At 41.4% G+C, this 17790-nt stretch overlaps 1 protein-coding gene across 2 annotated transcripts in view; it reads right to left on the minus strand.

Moving 5' to 3' along the window:
- Positions 1-17505, minus strand: part of WASL (WASP like actin nucleation promoting factor) — a 51583-nt gene extending 34078 nt beyond the window's left edge. The window contains exon 1 of one of the 2 annotated variants that reach the window (XM_074827635.1): positions 17045-17505. In XM_074827635.1, the coding sequence (XP_074683736.1) occupies positions 17045-17164 (120 nt within the window). In that variant the 5' untranslated portion in view covers positions 17165-17505. The remainder of the gene's footprint in view (positions 1-17044) is intronic. The other variant, XM_074827636.1, reaches the window with a different exon arrangement.
- Between the last annotated feature and the right edge of the window lie 285 nt (positions 17506-17790).

The following is a 17790-nucleotide window of genomic DNA, read 5'->3' on the forward strand; positions in this document are numbered from 1 at the left end:
TTGAATCTGTTTTGTCCTGTTCCACTGCCTACTCGGCTATAAGGGAAACCAGCTCCTCTGATTCAACATTCTCTTCTACCAGCAACCCGATGCCTTCACTCACGAAGGTCCTCTTTCTTCAGCCTTCACCAACCACTCCATTTTCTATGCAATAACGTTTTTCCAGATGCTACATACTAGTTTTATATTTAATGCAGGGTCTTATAAGCAGATCCTCACACCCACTTTGAACACGAGTGTGCTTCAAGAAAATGTTAGAATTCAGAACCTTATCATCCACGAAAAGCAAAACAGGTTTGTTTTGGTTTTGTGTTTTTTAAGAGTTAGATCCACTATATTTCTTTATAGACCCACTTAATGGTAAATGTATCACCATGCTCACAAGTAAAAATCTTCAGAACAGTTAAATTGATTAAAGAAAGGATGTGAAGCATAAGCCTCAGGAATTCCTGAATTATCCCAGCTCTGGAACACTCATTAATGAGCCCTTGAAAATGCTATTTAGTATCTACTGATACTCCCAGGTCCAGATTTAAAAAATTAAAAATATTAATATTTACTTTGCAGAGGTGAGGTTTAGGTGAACTTTTCTTATGCTCTTCACACTTGAGGACAGAAAAAAGTAAGGAATTTTGACTTCAGATGAAATAAAACAGGGTTTTGAAATAAAAAAACCCTCTTTTATAAGAAAGCATTAACTTCATGCCAATATAAAACAAAGAACCCCCTTCAAAATATTAACAAATTTAAGAAAAGGCTATTAAAAGTAAAACCTCTTTGAATAACAGCCAGCAACTGGTCTTGCAATCGTGTATACAACTTGCGTCCTGCCCTGTAAAGCAGACTCAATCCACTTACATAAGGGTACTTAGGGATGCAACCCCCCCTCACACTTTCACTGTGCCACAACTCAACATGTTTTAATTCCTCCTTCAGCAGTTCGCATTTGACTTGAATATAACTGTTATGTTCAGATATAAGGAAACTCATAATTGTACATAAGATTTTATCTTTTTTTACACCACCGAGTCTGCTATGAATAAAGTTATTCCCAGTTGTAAGTCTCAAAAAGTAGATATACTATGGGAAAACATTGCATGAAGATTAGTTACATGATCCCTGGCCATATTCAAAGCTCATTCCAGGAATACAATGCTAAAACCTCTTTTGGAGTGGAAGATGTACCTAATAGTGAAAGCATCAGCTGAATGTTTGGGAGACTGCTATTCTTCATTTAATTCTGGCAACAGGCTGTTGCATGATGTTTATGTTTATTTCTCCCCCATGCCTCAGTTTCCTCATCTGTAATACAGAGATACAGACCTCTACCTCTGTAAAGTGCCTTGAGAACTCCTGATGAAGGAAAAAAAACCAAAAAGTATTATGCTTCCACGACAGAAATCCATTATTTTGTGGGGGTGTGGGGTGTGTGTGTCTACATTATCTTCTCTGTCAGTAGCAAAACCAACTTAATTTCCACATCACTAGTGTTAGTTTTCTCCCCCATGCATGAACGTTAATTAATACCTGATAGCCTGGTCACTGTTGGCTGTTTTAGATAAGGAAATTAACATATTCTTTTACCATGAGGGATGCCCCTTAAGTAAAGTGACATTCTTCGCAGGTCCAAAGCACAGCATTTACCAATGGACTGCAGAGGCCAAAAGCCATTTAAATTCACCCATATGTAAACAAACTTTAGTAGTTTGGAAGCAGTGTCACAGAATGGTGGTCTTATGTGGCCAATTCTATGCAAACTTCAGGCTTAAGATATGTATTTCCATTTTAGACAAATCACAGCTGTAAATTCTTTGTAACAAACTTACTAATGCTTCTGTAAATCATCATCACATTTTTTACACAGTATATTTAATGCTTGATTCTTAAGATGGGAGAATAAAGAGCACAAAGCACATGAGTGAAAACTTAACAGCAAAAGAAAAATTATTTTTATGAAACAAGAGTAATTTCCCACGTACCTGGCATCTCTCAGAAGTCTCTTCCATGATAATCCTGACCTCTGAGCAACAACCCCCCTCCCCCCCCGACGTCTCGGTACATAACGACTGAGAAAATCATGAGACTACGCACCACAAAAAAGTGAACCTGATGTTGGCACTACCAGAGGAACTAGGTAATTACGTGACAAAAGTAGTTTTGAAAACTAGGCACTCTATCCTACTTCCAGCACAGCCCTTCAATAAGGGCAATCATCACCATATACATCTAGGTTCTTTTACAAAGAATTTGGCTACATAATAAAAAATGCTAGAGATATTTTAGTTTAGCTTTTTGTATTACTACTTATGCCTCTTAGAAACTGCATTAAGAGCTTGCCCTCAGCCATATCCTGTAGCATGGGCTCTACAGCTCAAAATCTGTGTTTAAATTCTCAGGCCAGGCATTACCGTGAGAAAAATCCTCAATTTCTACTATGTAAGAAAAGCTCCCCTTTACAATTTGTGTTTCTGTTACACTCTCCCCTTGGATTATCTGAATGAACAGTACAAAGGTAATATTTGATGTAGTTTACTGATGGGAAGAAAAGAAACCTTAAGGAAAGGAATTGTTGTGTTTGCAATACTCAGTTTTCAATAAATGGATACAACTGACCTCTGCTAAGCTAGGACTTCAAAAAAAAAAGTTGAGATGAAGAACAATTTTGAAACTCGGATATTAATAACAGAATTGAAAATTCCCTTTCCGAACTTACTACCCACTACTGGAAAATAAATGCAGAGGACAACTGAATGGGAAAGCTCCTTCCCTGAAGCAGAAATTCTTCCTCTGTACTCCGTAACGAGTCAGAACGTTACTTATCATGAAGCTGACTGCTCTGCTAGGCACAACCAGAACAACAAAAATGGTAAAGAATCTACTCATTTACAGTTAAAGCGTTTATTTATACAACAAAATGTTGCAGAAAGAGAGCAGCAGGATGTATTTTTCCTCTGCACTCAACACTTTGTGGTGTCCATGTCCAGTCACCAGCTTCCAGTTTAAAAATCACACAATACTTATTTTTTCCTTCATTGCGGAGCTGACAGTACAACTTCACACAGTTCTAATGAGCAACCATAGACAGAACCAAGGAACAGAGGCAGTGATATTGTTCTCAGTCTTTTGTTCTTATATATTCATGTGTTTGGATGGGTCAGAAGAAAAGCATCCCCACAAAAAATTAACATAATTAGCTCTCCAGTACTGCTGTGTCCCTGTTCATAACTTGTGAACATTGTTCAGCAGCAATAACAAATATGCTACATGAAAAGTTAAAAGTATGAACCAGCCTGAATTTACAGATTATAAAAATTATTTCACTCTACTTACAACAGTATTAAAGTAGCACTAGATCTTGTGTGAGAAACAAAGCTTAAAATAAAGAAAATCAATATTTATTAGATCAATAATAGTTTGGAATCCACAAAGTCACACCACTATAATTTTAACATGAACACAGTATTTTAAAATATTTTTAAAACTCTTAGGACAGAAAATATTTGTTTCAAAGAACATTTAGAAGAAACATTAGGTCTGAAACTGACCTCTTTTTGGTAAGTATTGTCTGAATTAATGAAATACAGCAAATTGAGCCAAAATAATAACTTTAATGAAAAAGATCTTAAGATAGCATTGTTTTTGATTCCTATGAAAATGAAATACTGAAAACAATCGAACTGTATTGCACTGGCAGTCTAATCAGCCAGTATCATCACCCTAATCAAGCATCAGATTTGAAGCATTACATGCTTCAGTTTGAATGTCTTTTCTGCAAGTCTCCAAGTCTGTTCTGAAGCTGACAGTAAGGCTAACATGCTCAGTGTCACTGGCTCTTGCTGCTTGGGAGAAATGGCAACAACCTGACTGTCAGGCCAAGTGTTTGTCACTTTTCTGAAAACCTCCACTTACACAATGATAAGTTACAGTGCTTTTTATGACAGTATAAAGACAGCAGGTATATTGTTACACCACACTAACAGAATAAAAATGTTCATTAATACTGGTTGTAACCATTAAACCTAATAAAAAAGGTTATTATAATGACATGCTGATAAAGTTTTCAGTAATTTTTCCAAAACGCCTTTGGAAATGAGATATTCCTCCATAAGGGCACTGATGCAACTTAAACCCCCAAGACTGAAAGAAGGTACATACCCCCTGTCAAAGCAGACTCTGGGTTTCCAGTTTTTATATGGATATTCCCTTCCTTTGTGATCAACTAACTACACCAATTGCTCTGAGCACCTGAACAGCCTCAATCTGTCAGCATTGAAACAAAAAGCTCTTGATGTTGAGTGTATAGAATACCAGTCCCAGGAGTATACAGTTTCGAGAAAACAAGCTTATTACCCGATTAAGACAGAGTTCAAGAAAAATAACACCCTACTCAGAAGACTTTATACGAGTATAGAAATAGAGTATCTCTTCCAGACTCCTGGAAGAAATAATCACAGGAGTGAGACCTACATAATAGCAATGCTATTGCTAGAGGTTCAGCATGATAAATTTTATGAACATCAGATTAAAGTCTGATGTTCATAAAGTATAACTGGGTCCTCGAAAGACATAGGAATTAAATTATTTGCCAGAAACTTCAAGGCTGTGGTACAAACACTGATGATCTTTCTACCTGAAGATGGTGATGGGGGTGTGCCAGTAACCCAGCTAGACCTTGAGCAAGCTGGCGGGGGGGCGGGGAGGGTGAAGTCTTGATTTTTTTGGTAGTCCAAAATTCACTCCTGGGGACATGGACTATTTACAGAAGATGAAGCAGATTTACAGAAGAAACTGAAAGGCTAGCCAACTTCACCAATGAAAGTGTCCCATAGAACATGTGTTATTCAAAAGTGGATCCTTCAGAAGGCGGCCTCTGCCATCCACCATGGGATGTGCAATATGATACAGAACTTGAGTTTTGTATTAGCTGACGTGGAACTAAGATCTTTAAATCTGCCCGTCCCCATGTAAAAGCTTCCATGCTGCAACAAACACTACAGTCCTCTGAAGAACTCCAGAGTCAAAGTGATATGTCAGTCACCTCACTTCAGGACCAAGTTACTCTGACAAACCAGGGCACCATGTTGCACTTCAACAAAGTGCCCAAAGCATCTGAAATGCAAAACCAGACTTGATGATGAATGGCAGACATCCTTATTTATGGCTGGTTTGTTTATTTGAAATAAACCAACTATGTACACCCTTTGCTAATTCAGACTTGCATCACAGTGATATTGTCTGTATGTGGTGACCTTGGAGAAGATGTTATTTCCAGCAACACGGATGTTGGTACTGCGTCATTTCATTGCTAGAGCAATTATCGCAGCCAGAATTGATATGCAAGTCACCATCCTGAAATTAAGACTAAAAGCACTCAGCTTCTGAATATTGTTATCTCCCTTCTGCTCTGAAGCAAAGACTACCTGCTGTGGGAGTACTGCTTGTACAGTACCAAGCATCACCAGTTCCTGCCAGTGCTGACTTATAAAAGCAGATACTGAAAAAGAACATGGCTTGAGGGGGAAGAGATCACAGGACACTAGGGGGAAAAAAGTAAGGTAAAAACTTCAGGGAAGCATCTACAGAACTGAGACATCTAAACACTATCTAACAGATCTAGTGATGTAGAAGACAGAACTGAAAAGATTCCTGAGCTCACACCTTTACATCCAAGACAGAACCAATTATTAAGGTGAGACACCAGAACAGAGTATGTGACAATTAAACTATCATTAAATATGCTACTTTACCCCCTAGAACTGTCTCTGGAGCTCAAGCAGGAAACCAATTACTGCATCTGAACTGACAGAAAACTGGTAAAACGCTCCAAAATGCAGCTGCAAGGAAGATTCCAAGAGACCTCAGTACAGCCCTGGAGTCTCTGAAGACGCACAGAACTTTTCTTGAATTGCTTACAAACTACTCATCAAAAAAGAAAGCTCTAGACAGAAATTCATTTTCTTGGTAGGCCAGTGCTCTGTAATCAAGTAGCGCAGTAAGTGAAATGCAGCAGTCCTTAAGGTCACCCCTGTTGTACCTAACACAGCCTGTAGAAGCACAGCTACAAGTTAGCCAGATCTCCTTACCAGAGGGCAAAATAATCTTTTTTCTCCTGAAATCGGAGAAGAGGATGAAGAACCTTATGAGCTTGTGTTCGCAATATGTCAGATGCACTTGATAATTTTTCCACTGCAGTAGGTTGTTACGTGCACAGGCACACCTTTGTCTGCTGGAAACTTCTAGTCACCTGCATTTTCTCAGGTTTCCAAAAGCAAGTTCTAGGAGCAGAGAGACAAGATTGAATTTTGTTGCTGGCAGGAAAACCAGGTTCGACTCTGGCTTGATGTCAGAGAGGACAGTTATGGGACCAGCAGCAGAGCTGACCCTTATTCTGTGATGTACATCCTACTGACAATACTAGAACAGATAGCTCACGTCCATCTCCCCACCCCAAGCACTACAATTGCTTTTGTCTCCTGGTAGCTTCACCTGGTTGTGCAAATATTAGTAGCTAGGACCAGGGGCACTTTCTGGATCTAGTGGCAAGTGGTACTGCAGAATGCACATCTGTACAGAAGAACTCTCTCCCTCCGCCCAACACAACACAACCTGGGTAAGGCCCTATGCATACCGTCTATTAGGAACTGTGTTTACACTATTCTATTCCCAAAACCATGCTCAGTAATTTGAGTGAATACTAACTAGCATTACCCAAACCTGTGTAAGGAAGTGTGCCAACAAATTATACACCATGGACAGTCATAGAACAGTGCCTGAGTTCGTGCTACTGCCCTACTTAAGTTTGTTAGGATCAATATGTTAGCACAGATGGCTGACAGACCAGAGGTGAGAGAAAGGACAAGATCCATCTTTCTGCTACTAAGCTTCAATGTACACTGGGTGGGTATCTTGCATTTTGAGCCTGTCAGTTCTGGTTACTGAGGACAGAAAGGTATGGTCCAGGCAGGTATGGCCAGTGTGAGGGATGGACCCCTTGGTTACACAGGATGAAGCTTGGAGCAGCAGCAGAAACACTTGTTCAATATGCAGCTCTCATCTAAACAATACGAACAGAAGGCAGAAGAACAGACAGGATTTGTTGTTTACAGGCAGCAAAGACCAGAGATGTTCGAAGACACTGTTAAGGAAAAGTCTCAGTGAGGAACTGAAGCATTGAAAGAGAGACCTCCTAAATGACATAAAAAGATGAAGTCAAAACCACAACATGGAATAAGTAAGATCTACATTTCCTACAGAAACACTGAGCACCAAATCCATCTCCATTCATCCTATCAAACAAAACTGTAATGCAACTAGGTGTGTTGCATCTTGTACACACTTGAACTAAGGCAAGGAAGGGCATGCTCTCTGCAGAGATTCAGATGTATTAACAGTCTCCTAAGTATATAAATATTGGGACGTGAATGAGATATGAACAAATCTCTCAAAAACAAAACTAAAATGAATTTCTTTTAATAGATAAGTGGTTTGTTGAATCACTACTGAGTTCTAGAGATCAAGCACAACCAGCATTTTCTGTTGCAATGACACTTTAAAACCTTGTACAGTTTTAAATGTAAAGCTCCAGCTACACAAACTGAGAACAGTGCTAACAGTGCAGTGCAACACTTAGAGGCCAACATTGTTTAAGAAAGGTCAAAGTGACAACATCTATTGTATGACTGAAAAATACCGGCTGATGTAAAACTGCACAAAATTAAGCCCCAAATATGTATTTTTTTGAAACTGTTAATAGGTTACTAAAAATAAAAACACTAATGACTGTGTGCCCAGTTATAAAATTAATTTCATACCAGAGATACTCTTAACTACAGAATAAAGACAAATAAAGAAAAAACAGCTCTGCATTTTATTTGTTAAAAACTACTGCTTCCTTCTTTGCAAATGCATGGGGAAGCTTTTGCCTGTGGTATTGCACAGAACACATACCACTACAGGATGTTCATAGTTTTCTTCCTCTTTTCAGTTAACCACAAAAATCAAGCATAGTTCTACAGAGCGAAGCCTATTTGGATGCCTTTGTGTATATTTAGTGTCATAAGCCAAGTGATGTTTCTGTTTGCTTTGGCTGACTGAGGGGGACTAAAGGAAAAAAATGTCTACTTACAAAGAATGACCACATCTTAGCTGTGCTCAGAGAGAGCTGTCACATGGTTAGCGGAGCAGGAAATAACTTACAGTTCACTCAAAGCAGGACTAAGCAATTCTGTGGTTTCAAATCTGAGCCTGTAGAGTTGCTGAAGCTGTATCTTCCAGTATACAGTTTCTTAATATAGCAGCTTACAAACTGGAGAGTCTGGTCCTCCCTGGAGAAGCAGCATTAGAGGGTGGAGCAGTGCAAGAAGCCTGAGGAATATCACACTCTGGTTTTTGCTTCCCCCTCTCTTACCCACCAAAATTTCTCTTTTCTGTAACAACATTAACAACGACTTTGTGCCAGTGAAGATGAAATAGGAGAGAAATGTCTAATGGCCGTATCTCAGGCTGCAGCAGCAAACAGAGACTGTCTCCTCTCCTCATCTCCTTCCTCATGCAATGCTCTGCTGAGTTAGAAGAATACAAGCTATGTCTATCTGGGTATGAGTAGGACGACATGTCTGATGAAATACAAAGTTCATCAGCAAGGACAAAGCACTTTTGGAATTGAGAAGTAGAGGGGTAGGGGAACGGAGGGAAGAATGGTGAGGAAGGGAGACACTTCTAGATGAAGATCTTTGTGCAGATTATGGATGCAGGGGCTGAAGGGAGAAAGGAAGATCCTGGAGGCACTTGAGGTACAAGGGGGAAAGAGGAAATAAAGGAAGGAAACCCTTTTGCTAGGACAGAAAACTTGTTAAAATAGAGCATGTACGATAAGAGAGTGCAAGGAGACCCTAATGAAAGCTGAGACAAGATTCAGAGGACAGAGATCACTGTTCAAGACTTTAAAGCAAATCATCAGGATGGGGCTTACAAAAGAAATAGTGGTTAAATTAATTCCTAAGATATCATTACCAACTTTACCATACTCTGCTGTATAAAAATCTTTACTTTCTACGCAGAAACTAAGATTCTTCTTAAGTCAATATATTACTCCTTCTGTTATAAAAATGCACTAAGAAGGTTGTAAAACTTCTCTTACTTTTCTTTATCCCTAACATTGAAAGAAAGATATTAATACAACAAATTAATACTAATCTGTTTTCTTATCCACAAATCACATACAGATAAATAAATCTCTTGGCTGTCACCCTGAGGGGGGAGAAAACTTTTACAATTTAGTGCCAAATTCTCATATTCAAATATTCTTGTTGTTCTTCAGCCTAGACAGCAAGCCAAGTACTAGGCCTTGTTACTTAATACTCAGAGAATGTTATTTAGGAATCCATATTTTGATTTCACCTATCTTCTAAATAACCTCACCAAGTGCTGGCTAACTTTCTGGAAAACCAATATTGATAATACCTGAAGTAAATGCATTTTTTAAAAGTGTTTGCAATCTTAGAGGCAAGAGTTACCTTTCCATAATTAAGAGTTCAAATAATGAAATATAGTTTTCTTAGCTTTACAAAGAGGAGAAAGCCACCTTTTCTTTTGTTAGGTTGGTGTTTCTCAAATTGCAGGCAGAGTACTCCCGCATACTAAACATGCTTGGTGAGCACAGGTATGTTCCTGTATAACTATACCACTCTTATGCTGCATAATGGCTAGAGTAGATAAAGTCGATAACAAGAGTAGATAAAGGCAAAATAACACAATCACATTGAAGGGAAGCAAGATGAATGCAGGGGAATTCTGAATTACACAAAGTTCTGAAGGGAAAAATGGTGTGTGAAACCATCTTATAGAAGTGGAAACACAACCTTGAGTAGCAAGCCTTAATGGGATCTTGCAGCTTTAAGCTAGACACACTGGAGAACCAGAAAATGCACTATTTCTCAGAAAACTTAAAAGAAAAAAAGCTACCTTACAGTGAAGATTTTAAGGATGTCTGAATAAACAGTACAGGGAAAACAGTCTCACCAAGGTGGGGATGCATGTACGAAAGCAAGCGTCTATGGTGAGCTGCAATCTGCCAGTATGTCGTGGAGCTCTGCAGCAACAGTTTCCTTGCCAGCAATGATCTTCGCCACAGAACATTAAGTCTACAGGAACTGTGCAATTAATGAACTTCTTCCAGAATCATATATTCTTAACACAGGCATTCTAATTTGAGATGCCTAAAGTGTCATTCACTGCATAACCACGAAGAGGTGTCAGGAAAATTGTCTACCTTTAACTCACGGGTAGCTGAAAATAACACTACTAAATTTGAACAATTAAGCAAGTGAGCAGCTTTCTAAGAAAGTGTCCCTGTGATTGTTTCCATTACATCTCTTCTTTTTCCATTTGGGCTTTCCGCTCCTGTTATGTGAAGATCACAGCACACTTCAGGATCTTTGAATTTAACTGCAACTGTCCCTGAAGGTAACTGCACACCTGCTGTGCCCATTTTATTGCTTATCCAGGCATAAACATGATGTCTGGAAGCCACAGAATGTAGAGTGGCAGCGTACTCAAGTAAATACCTTGAGAAACAAAACTACCTTGTACAGCATGCGAGTCATGTCCCACTTCTGGATCCTCTAAATCCACTTCGAATTATTTACTGTTACAAGGAAAACCAACAGGCCAATTAAAAAAAAAAAACCAACCCTCTGTGTCCAAGTAACACATAATGCCAACCTTTCTTGAGAAAATTGTACCCTAACCCACCAATAAGCAACTCTGTCTAGTGCCCATAACACACTTTTGTTACTTCCTATATTTTATTATCTAAGTATTAGGGCATGAAACCCTAAGTCTCCTGCACTATACTAAGTTTATTTCTGTACTACAAAGATTCTTCAAGAGACAAGCCTGTGAAACACGCTCACTGGAAGAGAGGACACCATAAATCTTACCAATCTTACCACGTGGCTTAAAGTGAACAGCAAACTTATGACAAACTAAGCGCTTAATATCTCACCAAACCCCATCGCCACTGCAGACAGCACTACCTATAAAAGGTCAATGCAAGAATCAAGCCTTTCGTCATGTTGGTTTATGAACCACTGTGAAGTTCCTAGATGACACTCACTCATCATACACAAACCACTTCAATGCGTCACCCATTCCAGCACTGAGCTAGGAGCTGCCAGTGGCAATTGCTGCCATTGCTGGCACCTGCAGCCAATTACCAATGATAGCAGTAAACAAGTTTTTAATTCCAGCACTACTAGAGACACTAATAGTAGGGCAATAAGGGTCATAAGCTCTACAGAAAAGACAGGGGAGTTTTTTCAGGCAGAAGTACCAGAACTCCTCAGAAACAAGATATCTGAGATCTAAAATTAGAACATTCTCCATTATCACCTTTTTACCTTGAAATTGCATGGTATAAGATGGATCTTATACACTCTACTTGCTACAAACTATGCTTTTACTAAACCTTTGAGAACCCCCAAAAAAATATTCACAGAGGAAACACTCTAGTGATAACAGATTCAAATCGATATTTATGATCAGATAATGCAGAGAAATCACATCAATTCTCCATTAAAGGAAGAATAAAGTCTTTCATTTACATATCTGCATGAAATAGTAAACTCAATCTTTATCTCCTAACAAAAACTACCTCTTCCTTAGGTGTTCTCCTAAATAAGTGGTAGAAATCTTGTAGTCAACACATGACTGTTCATTTGAATCCTAGATTAAAACTTTGTATTCTTCTAAATTCCTCCATCTGATTCTTAGCTGTGAAGAGTTGGTAAGTTACAACACAACAGCTTGTGACTACAAATTGTTTTCATCCTGTTACATCTGTACACTATAGGATTCCAGAGCACGTTATAGGAGCATGAGTGGTATACTTGACCAGCTGATTAACCACAGATATGCTAAAAGACTTTCAGCACTTGACTACCTCCAAAACAGAGAAAAAAAATCTACAAAGTAGCTCAGAAGAGAATGCAAGAGTGCTGAAGCCTTAATAGATCGAGGTACTTGTCTATATTACTATATCACCTTCTGTTTGGCAATACATAACACTTCCGAACAGAGATCTACAGTGACTCAAATATGTGGTTGGACTCATCCTGCATGTCAAGAAACAAATTTATGTGTTTAGAACATCAGCTACAAGGATGGTCATGAGAGATGTAGCCACTATAGTCACTGAAGCAAAGACAGAAATTCAACTGATAAGTTTTTTAAAGTAAGTTGAATAGGAGATTTAGATAACAGCCAGTGATGTCTACTGACAATGATGGGATTTTAATACCTAAATCTGTCTCTTACTTCTGAACTGAATCCCACCCTTTGTGAACGGATGCTTTGTCTCACACACACACAGCTATGAGATGCAATGCCTTGTAGAGTGTTCACAGGTGGTCTCAAAACACTTCTCATCCATGGGTAAGTAATCTATTTACAGCATAGTTTACTACCTTAGCTTAATAGCAAGCTGTGAGGAAAAAAAGCATGAGAAACACTTTATGATAAGTAAGCCTACTGTAGATACATGGAGGCAGTTTGAGTATAATGGCTAAGCCACTTGCTCTGAAGAGTCCGATCTGACCCATTCCTATGAAAATCAGTTTTGTAGACACAGGTTTGGTTCAGAGGAACTAGCAAAAAACAACGTAATTCCCTCTAGAAGGGAAGATTATTGCTGAGAAGTTGTTTGGGTAAGTGACTCCAATGGATACTAGTGAGGCATACAGAGATGTTACATGTCTTTTGTTAGAACAGGCATAACTCTCAATATTCTTCTGTTCCACAAAATTCTATCCTTTACACTTCGTCTTCTTCCTCTGCATCTCATCTAAAAACACATGCAGAGATGAGATAACCACCTCTGAACTGATGACTCAGTTCTTCCTATCTGTTCAAGAGACAACTGCTTTTCAAATTATAATCTCGACCTTTTTTGGATGTACAGCATGCAGCATAAACTTCTCAGCCACAGAGGTTGCTCAGACCTGTAGTCCTCCTTCAAGTCTTAGTTCATGCTGTTTTCATATGCATAAGTAATCTTACAAGTCCTTTCTTGATAAAACATTTAACTCTTATCAATTAAGAGCTATAACTGCCATTCAGGTTTTTATTTTGTTTTATCTCAACTATTACTGTAATTTGTCCTTTGGCTCTGACATACAATCTTATTCTGGTCGCATGCACTTTAAAAGCAGCCAAAACAGTTTTCTTAGTTTACTTCTGTGTCACTTTTTGCATTCTTTACCAGTTCCTGTTTACTATATCAACCACAGCAAGATCTTACAAATAACAACCTATTCCTAGCCTTACTTATTACACCTAATCCAAGCGCCGAGTCTCACTTCTAAGTAGTATAAAACCCATAGTCCATTACCTACTTCTAATGTTATCAAGTACACATTTCTCATGTTTTAAGACCTCTCACACATATAAAATTATTTCTACAGAATAAAATAGTTTTTAATCAGTGACATTACTGACCAATATTAATCATGCAAATTTTAAAAGTACCCTCTTTATTAAAAATTATTAATGGGACACCTAGCATTTGCTTTTCCTTACAAAACTCATTGTTTAGGACAAAATTAAAGTGACTGATTTATAACTAAGCACACTTAAGCAAAAACTTCCAAGTTTGGCATAACCATAAAAATATTTCATTAATATGCACAGAAGTAATCCCATAGCCCACCTTAGCATAAGTTTACATAGACTTTTATTTCTACACTATGATAAAAAATAATTATGGAAAAATTTCTAGATAGTAAATTTTACATCTGACCTAGTTAACAATGTCATGTACCTGAACGAAAATTAGTTACATGCCTAAGCAACAATGAAAGTCCTAAAGAGCTACCTTATGGTGGATACCTACTGCAAGTAGTTCTACATTTGGATTCATATTTCAACCAAATTAACAATAGCTGCAGCTTTGACTATTAGCCAGTGGCTGGGTTTTGAAAACCCAATCTGTCACAGGCAAAGGTATTTTAATTGCTTATAGATTTAGATAAGCATTTTACAGCTCAGCAAACAAGGGGGAAAAAAGGGAGTTAAAAAAAAAATTCAGTAACCTTCTGTATGCACATTTGCCTACTAGTCAATGAGATTCCCAAAGTATCAGTAGTTATCCAGAAAATGGTATCAGCTTCAGCAACACACAAAGAGCAATGGCTCTTCACCACTTCCCCCACTTCCAGGTAATTTTTGTGTTCACCTGTCATCATTACTTAAGATGCCATTGAAATTATGTCAGTATCGGAGTTCATAGGTTGTGAGTACTCAATCAAAATAAAGGTAGTTGATAAATTCATTCGCTTTCCATAGAACAAAAATCAAGTAGTTGAATCCTCAATGTTATTTCAAAGTAGCTGCCTTGTTATCAGTAAAAAACAGAGTCAAAAGAAAGACTGTTGAAATAAATCAGGTCCAGAACACCACATGCTTTCTTAACCAAGTCCCTCAGGACTGATACTATCACTATGCCCTCCATAAGAGCACTATAACTTATTCGTACAAAAAGAGTATCTAGGATCATAGTCTAATGTCTCAACTGTTCCTCTGGCATTCTTCTCACTAGTGATCTAAACACAAGGTCAAGTAAAATATAACCTAAAATTCTGATGATATGGCAGATGCACATCACATCCAGTAGCATATCCATCACCCACACTGACAGAAACACTACCTGTAGCAGGCAGGAAGCACAGACAATTCAGCTGATGGGAAAGTAAGCTTGTAGCATCCTACAAAACTTGCAAGATCTTCCTTTCTTAAAAAAGGAGCATTTACAGTGTGAAGTTTCACTAATGAATAATTCAGACATGCATATTAAGAGATCAAATATCATGTACATTACAGAAAAGGCATTTTTCAGCATAGTGTGCCAACACTGAGTAGGGCTAGAAGGTCAAGAGTATCAAGAGTACTATCAGGCTCTGACAAACAGACACCATGGATTCAAGTTAGACAGCCGAAGTTGTTACCATCTCCAGGTGCCCCTGAGGGGATACTCAATCTGATCATTAATTAGTTTCTGAATTGTCATTGTGGCTCATGCCACAATAAACCAAAAAAGCCTGGTTAAATATCTCTAGAGCTTCAACACCCAAGTCCTCAAGATCAAGCAGAGACCCTCACTTATAGTAAGATGAGCCTACGCTTAATCTAGAGAGCATGTAGGACTGGGGGAAAAGGGGAAGAGAATGGGCCACAATTAGAAGATCCTCAGTTGGATAGTCAACCGAGATTCTGTGAAAACCACAAGAATGCGTAGTTTCAAGAAAAATACAAAGCAAGTTATGTCTAGGAAGTTATCAACCTGTCACAAGTCACATGACACCCAGATACTGTGAAGATATTTACCTCCAATGTCTGCTTTCAACATGCTATTTATGCAGAAAAGTTGAGAACTTGAGTAGGTGAGTGTTACAGCTGAGTATAACAAAAACAAAAAGTATGTTCACTTGACAAGAAAATCCAAGTTGTAGAAAAACAAACTGGAAATCAACTTACACACACAAATTCATGCACCATTTTTTAAAATTTAGACAAGTTTTATATTTTTTTGCAAAGGAGCTAAACATATGGAACGTGTGCCTGAATGTAGTTCAATTAATTTGTTTTTTACAAATCTATTACTTTTCAAAAAACATGCTTTATGGTGACACCTTCTGACCCATTTAACTTAGTTACTGTGACAGCATTTTATTTAACCCACTCCAATGTAAATATTACCTACTTCCTGTTCAGTTACTACATCTTACGCCTTCCTTGCAACAGTCAGTTTCATCAACAATACCATTTCAAAGTCCAAACAGTTACGTAGAACCATTATGACTGCACGGATATCCTGCTCTAAATCACAATTTTAAGTTCATTACTCTCACAGAGTTGCAGCAAGATGCATGGTGCCTAACATTAGTATGCTAGGTGTTGGACACAAGGCATCAGAAGACAGCCAGGTAACATAATTTTCAGTGGCTTCCAAATTATAATATTTTTTCTTCTTTCAAAAAAGCATTTTAAAATCTTTTTCCAAGCCAAGATTTTTCTAAAAGCTGCTTCTTTTCTAAAGAAAGTGGTTAACTTGTGAGCCTTCAAGCAGTTAATACAGATAAGCACAGTTTTATGCTGACATGCAAAAAGGTATTCTGAAAACGAAGAACTTACTGATATACTTGGTAACACATTTACTACAAGGCTTTTTCTTTTAACTGTTATGTTGCCTTTTTATACAGATACAGGAAAAGATGCAGTATTTGAGTTGCATTTGAGTACATGAGCCTGTTGTTTAGACTAGGAGGAGTACAGACTAAATCCGAGGCAGGCCTAGCACTGATACGAGCCTTCACACAACTTCATCAACGTTGCTTTGTTGTACCGCAGGTGCACCTGGGGCTCGTCCCGGCCTCGTCCAGCAACTGAACTGTTGCCACCGAGCCCCGCGGCTGCTCCCTCGCTGGCCAGTTCCCCCTGCAGGGCGCGGGTCGGCTGCAGGGCAGGGGTGAGCCCCACCAGCCGCCCCCCGGGAGCTCCGCGCCGATGGGCAGGGGAGCGCGGAAGGACGGAACCCACACCAGCGTTCGAGGCGGTCTCGGAGCCGTCCCGGTGCTCGCGGCTGCGCCCGGAGCCGGCCCGGCGGAAGGGCGGGCAGCCCCGCCGGGCCGGGCCGGCCGAAGGGGCCCGCCACCCGCGCTGCGGGCCGCGGCCGCCGCCATTCGCTGCCCCCCCGCACCCCCGCTCCGCTCCCACCGCCCGGGGGACTGCGAGCGAGGCGGGCAGGGAGCGAGGCCTGCGGAGGCCGCCCCCCCTCCCGGGCGCCGGGACGGGGCAGCGGAGCGGGCCGGGCCGGCTCCAACTTCCGCAGCCCTCAACTTCCCGGCGCCCCGGCCGGCCTGTCCTTACACGCCCCCTGGCCGCCCCGGCCCCCGGCCCTCCGCGCCCGGGGTGGGGACGGGCTCGGGGTCCCCGGCCCGGGACGGCCGCGGGCCGCCCCCTCCCCTCCCCGCCGCCGCCGGCCGGGACTCACCACGCATTTCTTGCCGAGGAAGCTGAAGAGGCTCTCGTTCTCCTGCGGGGTGAGCAGCAGGGAGCCCACATTGGTGACCCGCCGCGGCTGCGGGGGCTGCTGCTGCGGGTTGCCGCTCATGGCCGGGGCCGGCCCGGCGCTGCCCTCGCCGCCCTGAGACCGTCGGCGCCCGCGGCCCCCTCCTCCTCCTTCTCCGCTGCCGCCGCGGCCTCACAGCAGCCGCATCACGGAGCCTCCCTATCGGGGCCGGGGAAGGAGGGAGGTGGAGAGGCGCGACGGAGCCTCAGCCAGCTGCCGGCGGCCCGCGGGGGGGGCGCCGGGGAGCGGGGCAGCCGTGCCGGTGCCGCTCCGCGCCGGCGGCCGATCGCGCCCGCCCCTCCGAGAGGCGCTAAACTTCCAACTCCGGCCCGGCTCCGGCGGCCGCACGATCCAACATGGCAGCGGGGGCGGGCGAGACCACAGCGCGCGGCAGCCAGAGGGGAGCCCGGCGAGCGCTGCCGCCGCGACCATGCGCCGTGCGGGGGGAGGGGGGCGCCGCCTCCCGCCCCGCCGGGCCGCGCCGCGCCTCGGCAGCCCGCTGGCGACCGCCGCCGCCCGCGCCCTCCCCCTCGCTACCTGCCCGGCCGGCCGAGCGGCTGCCGGGCGGAGGTGGGGAGCAGGAAGATGAAAAAGAGGAAGAAGAGGAGGAAGGAGCGGTCGCCGCCGTCCCCGCCGCCTGCCCCGGATAGGGCCTGGCGGGATGCGGC

This window comes from Strix aluco, chromosome 5 (genome assembly GCF_031877795.1).
Source record: "Strix aluco isolate bStrAlu1 chromosome 5, bStrAlu1.hap1, whole genome shotgun sequence".
NCBI classification, from domain to species: domain Eukaryota; kingdom Metazoa; phylum Chordata; class Aves; order Strigiformes; family Strigidae; genus Strix; species Strix aluco.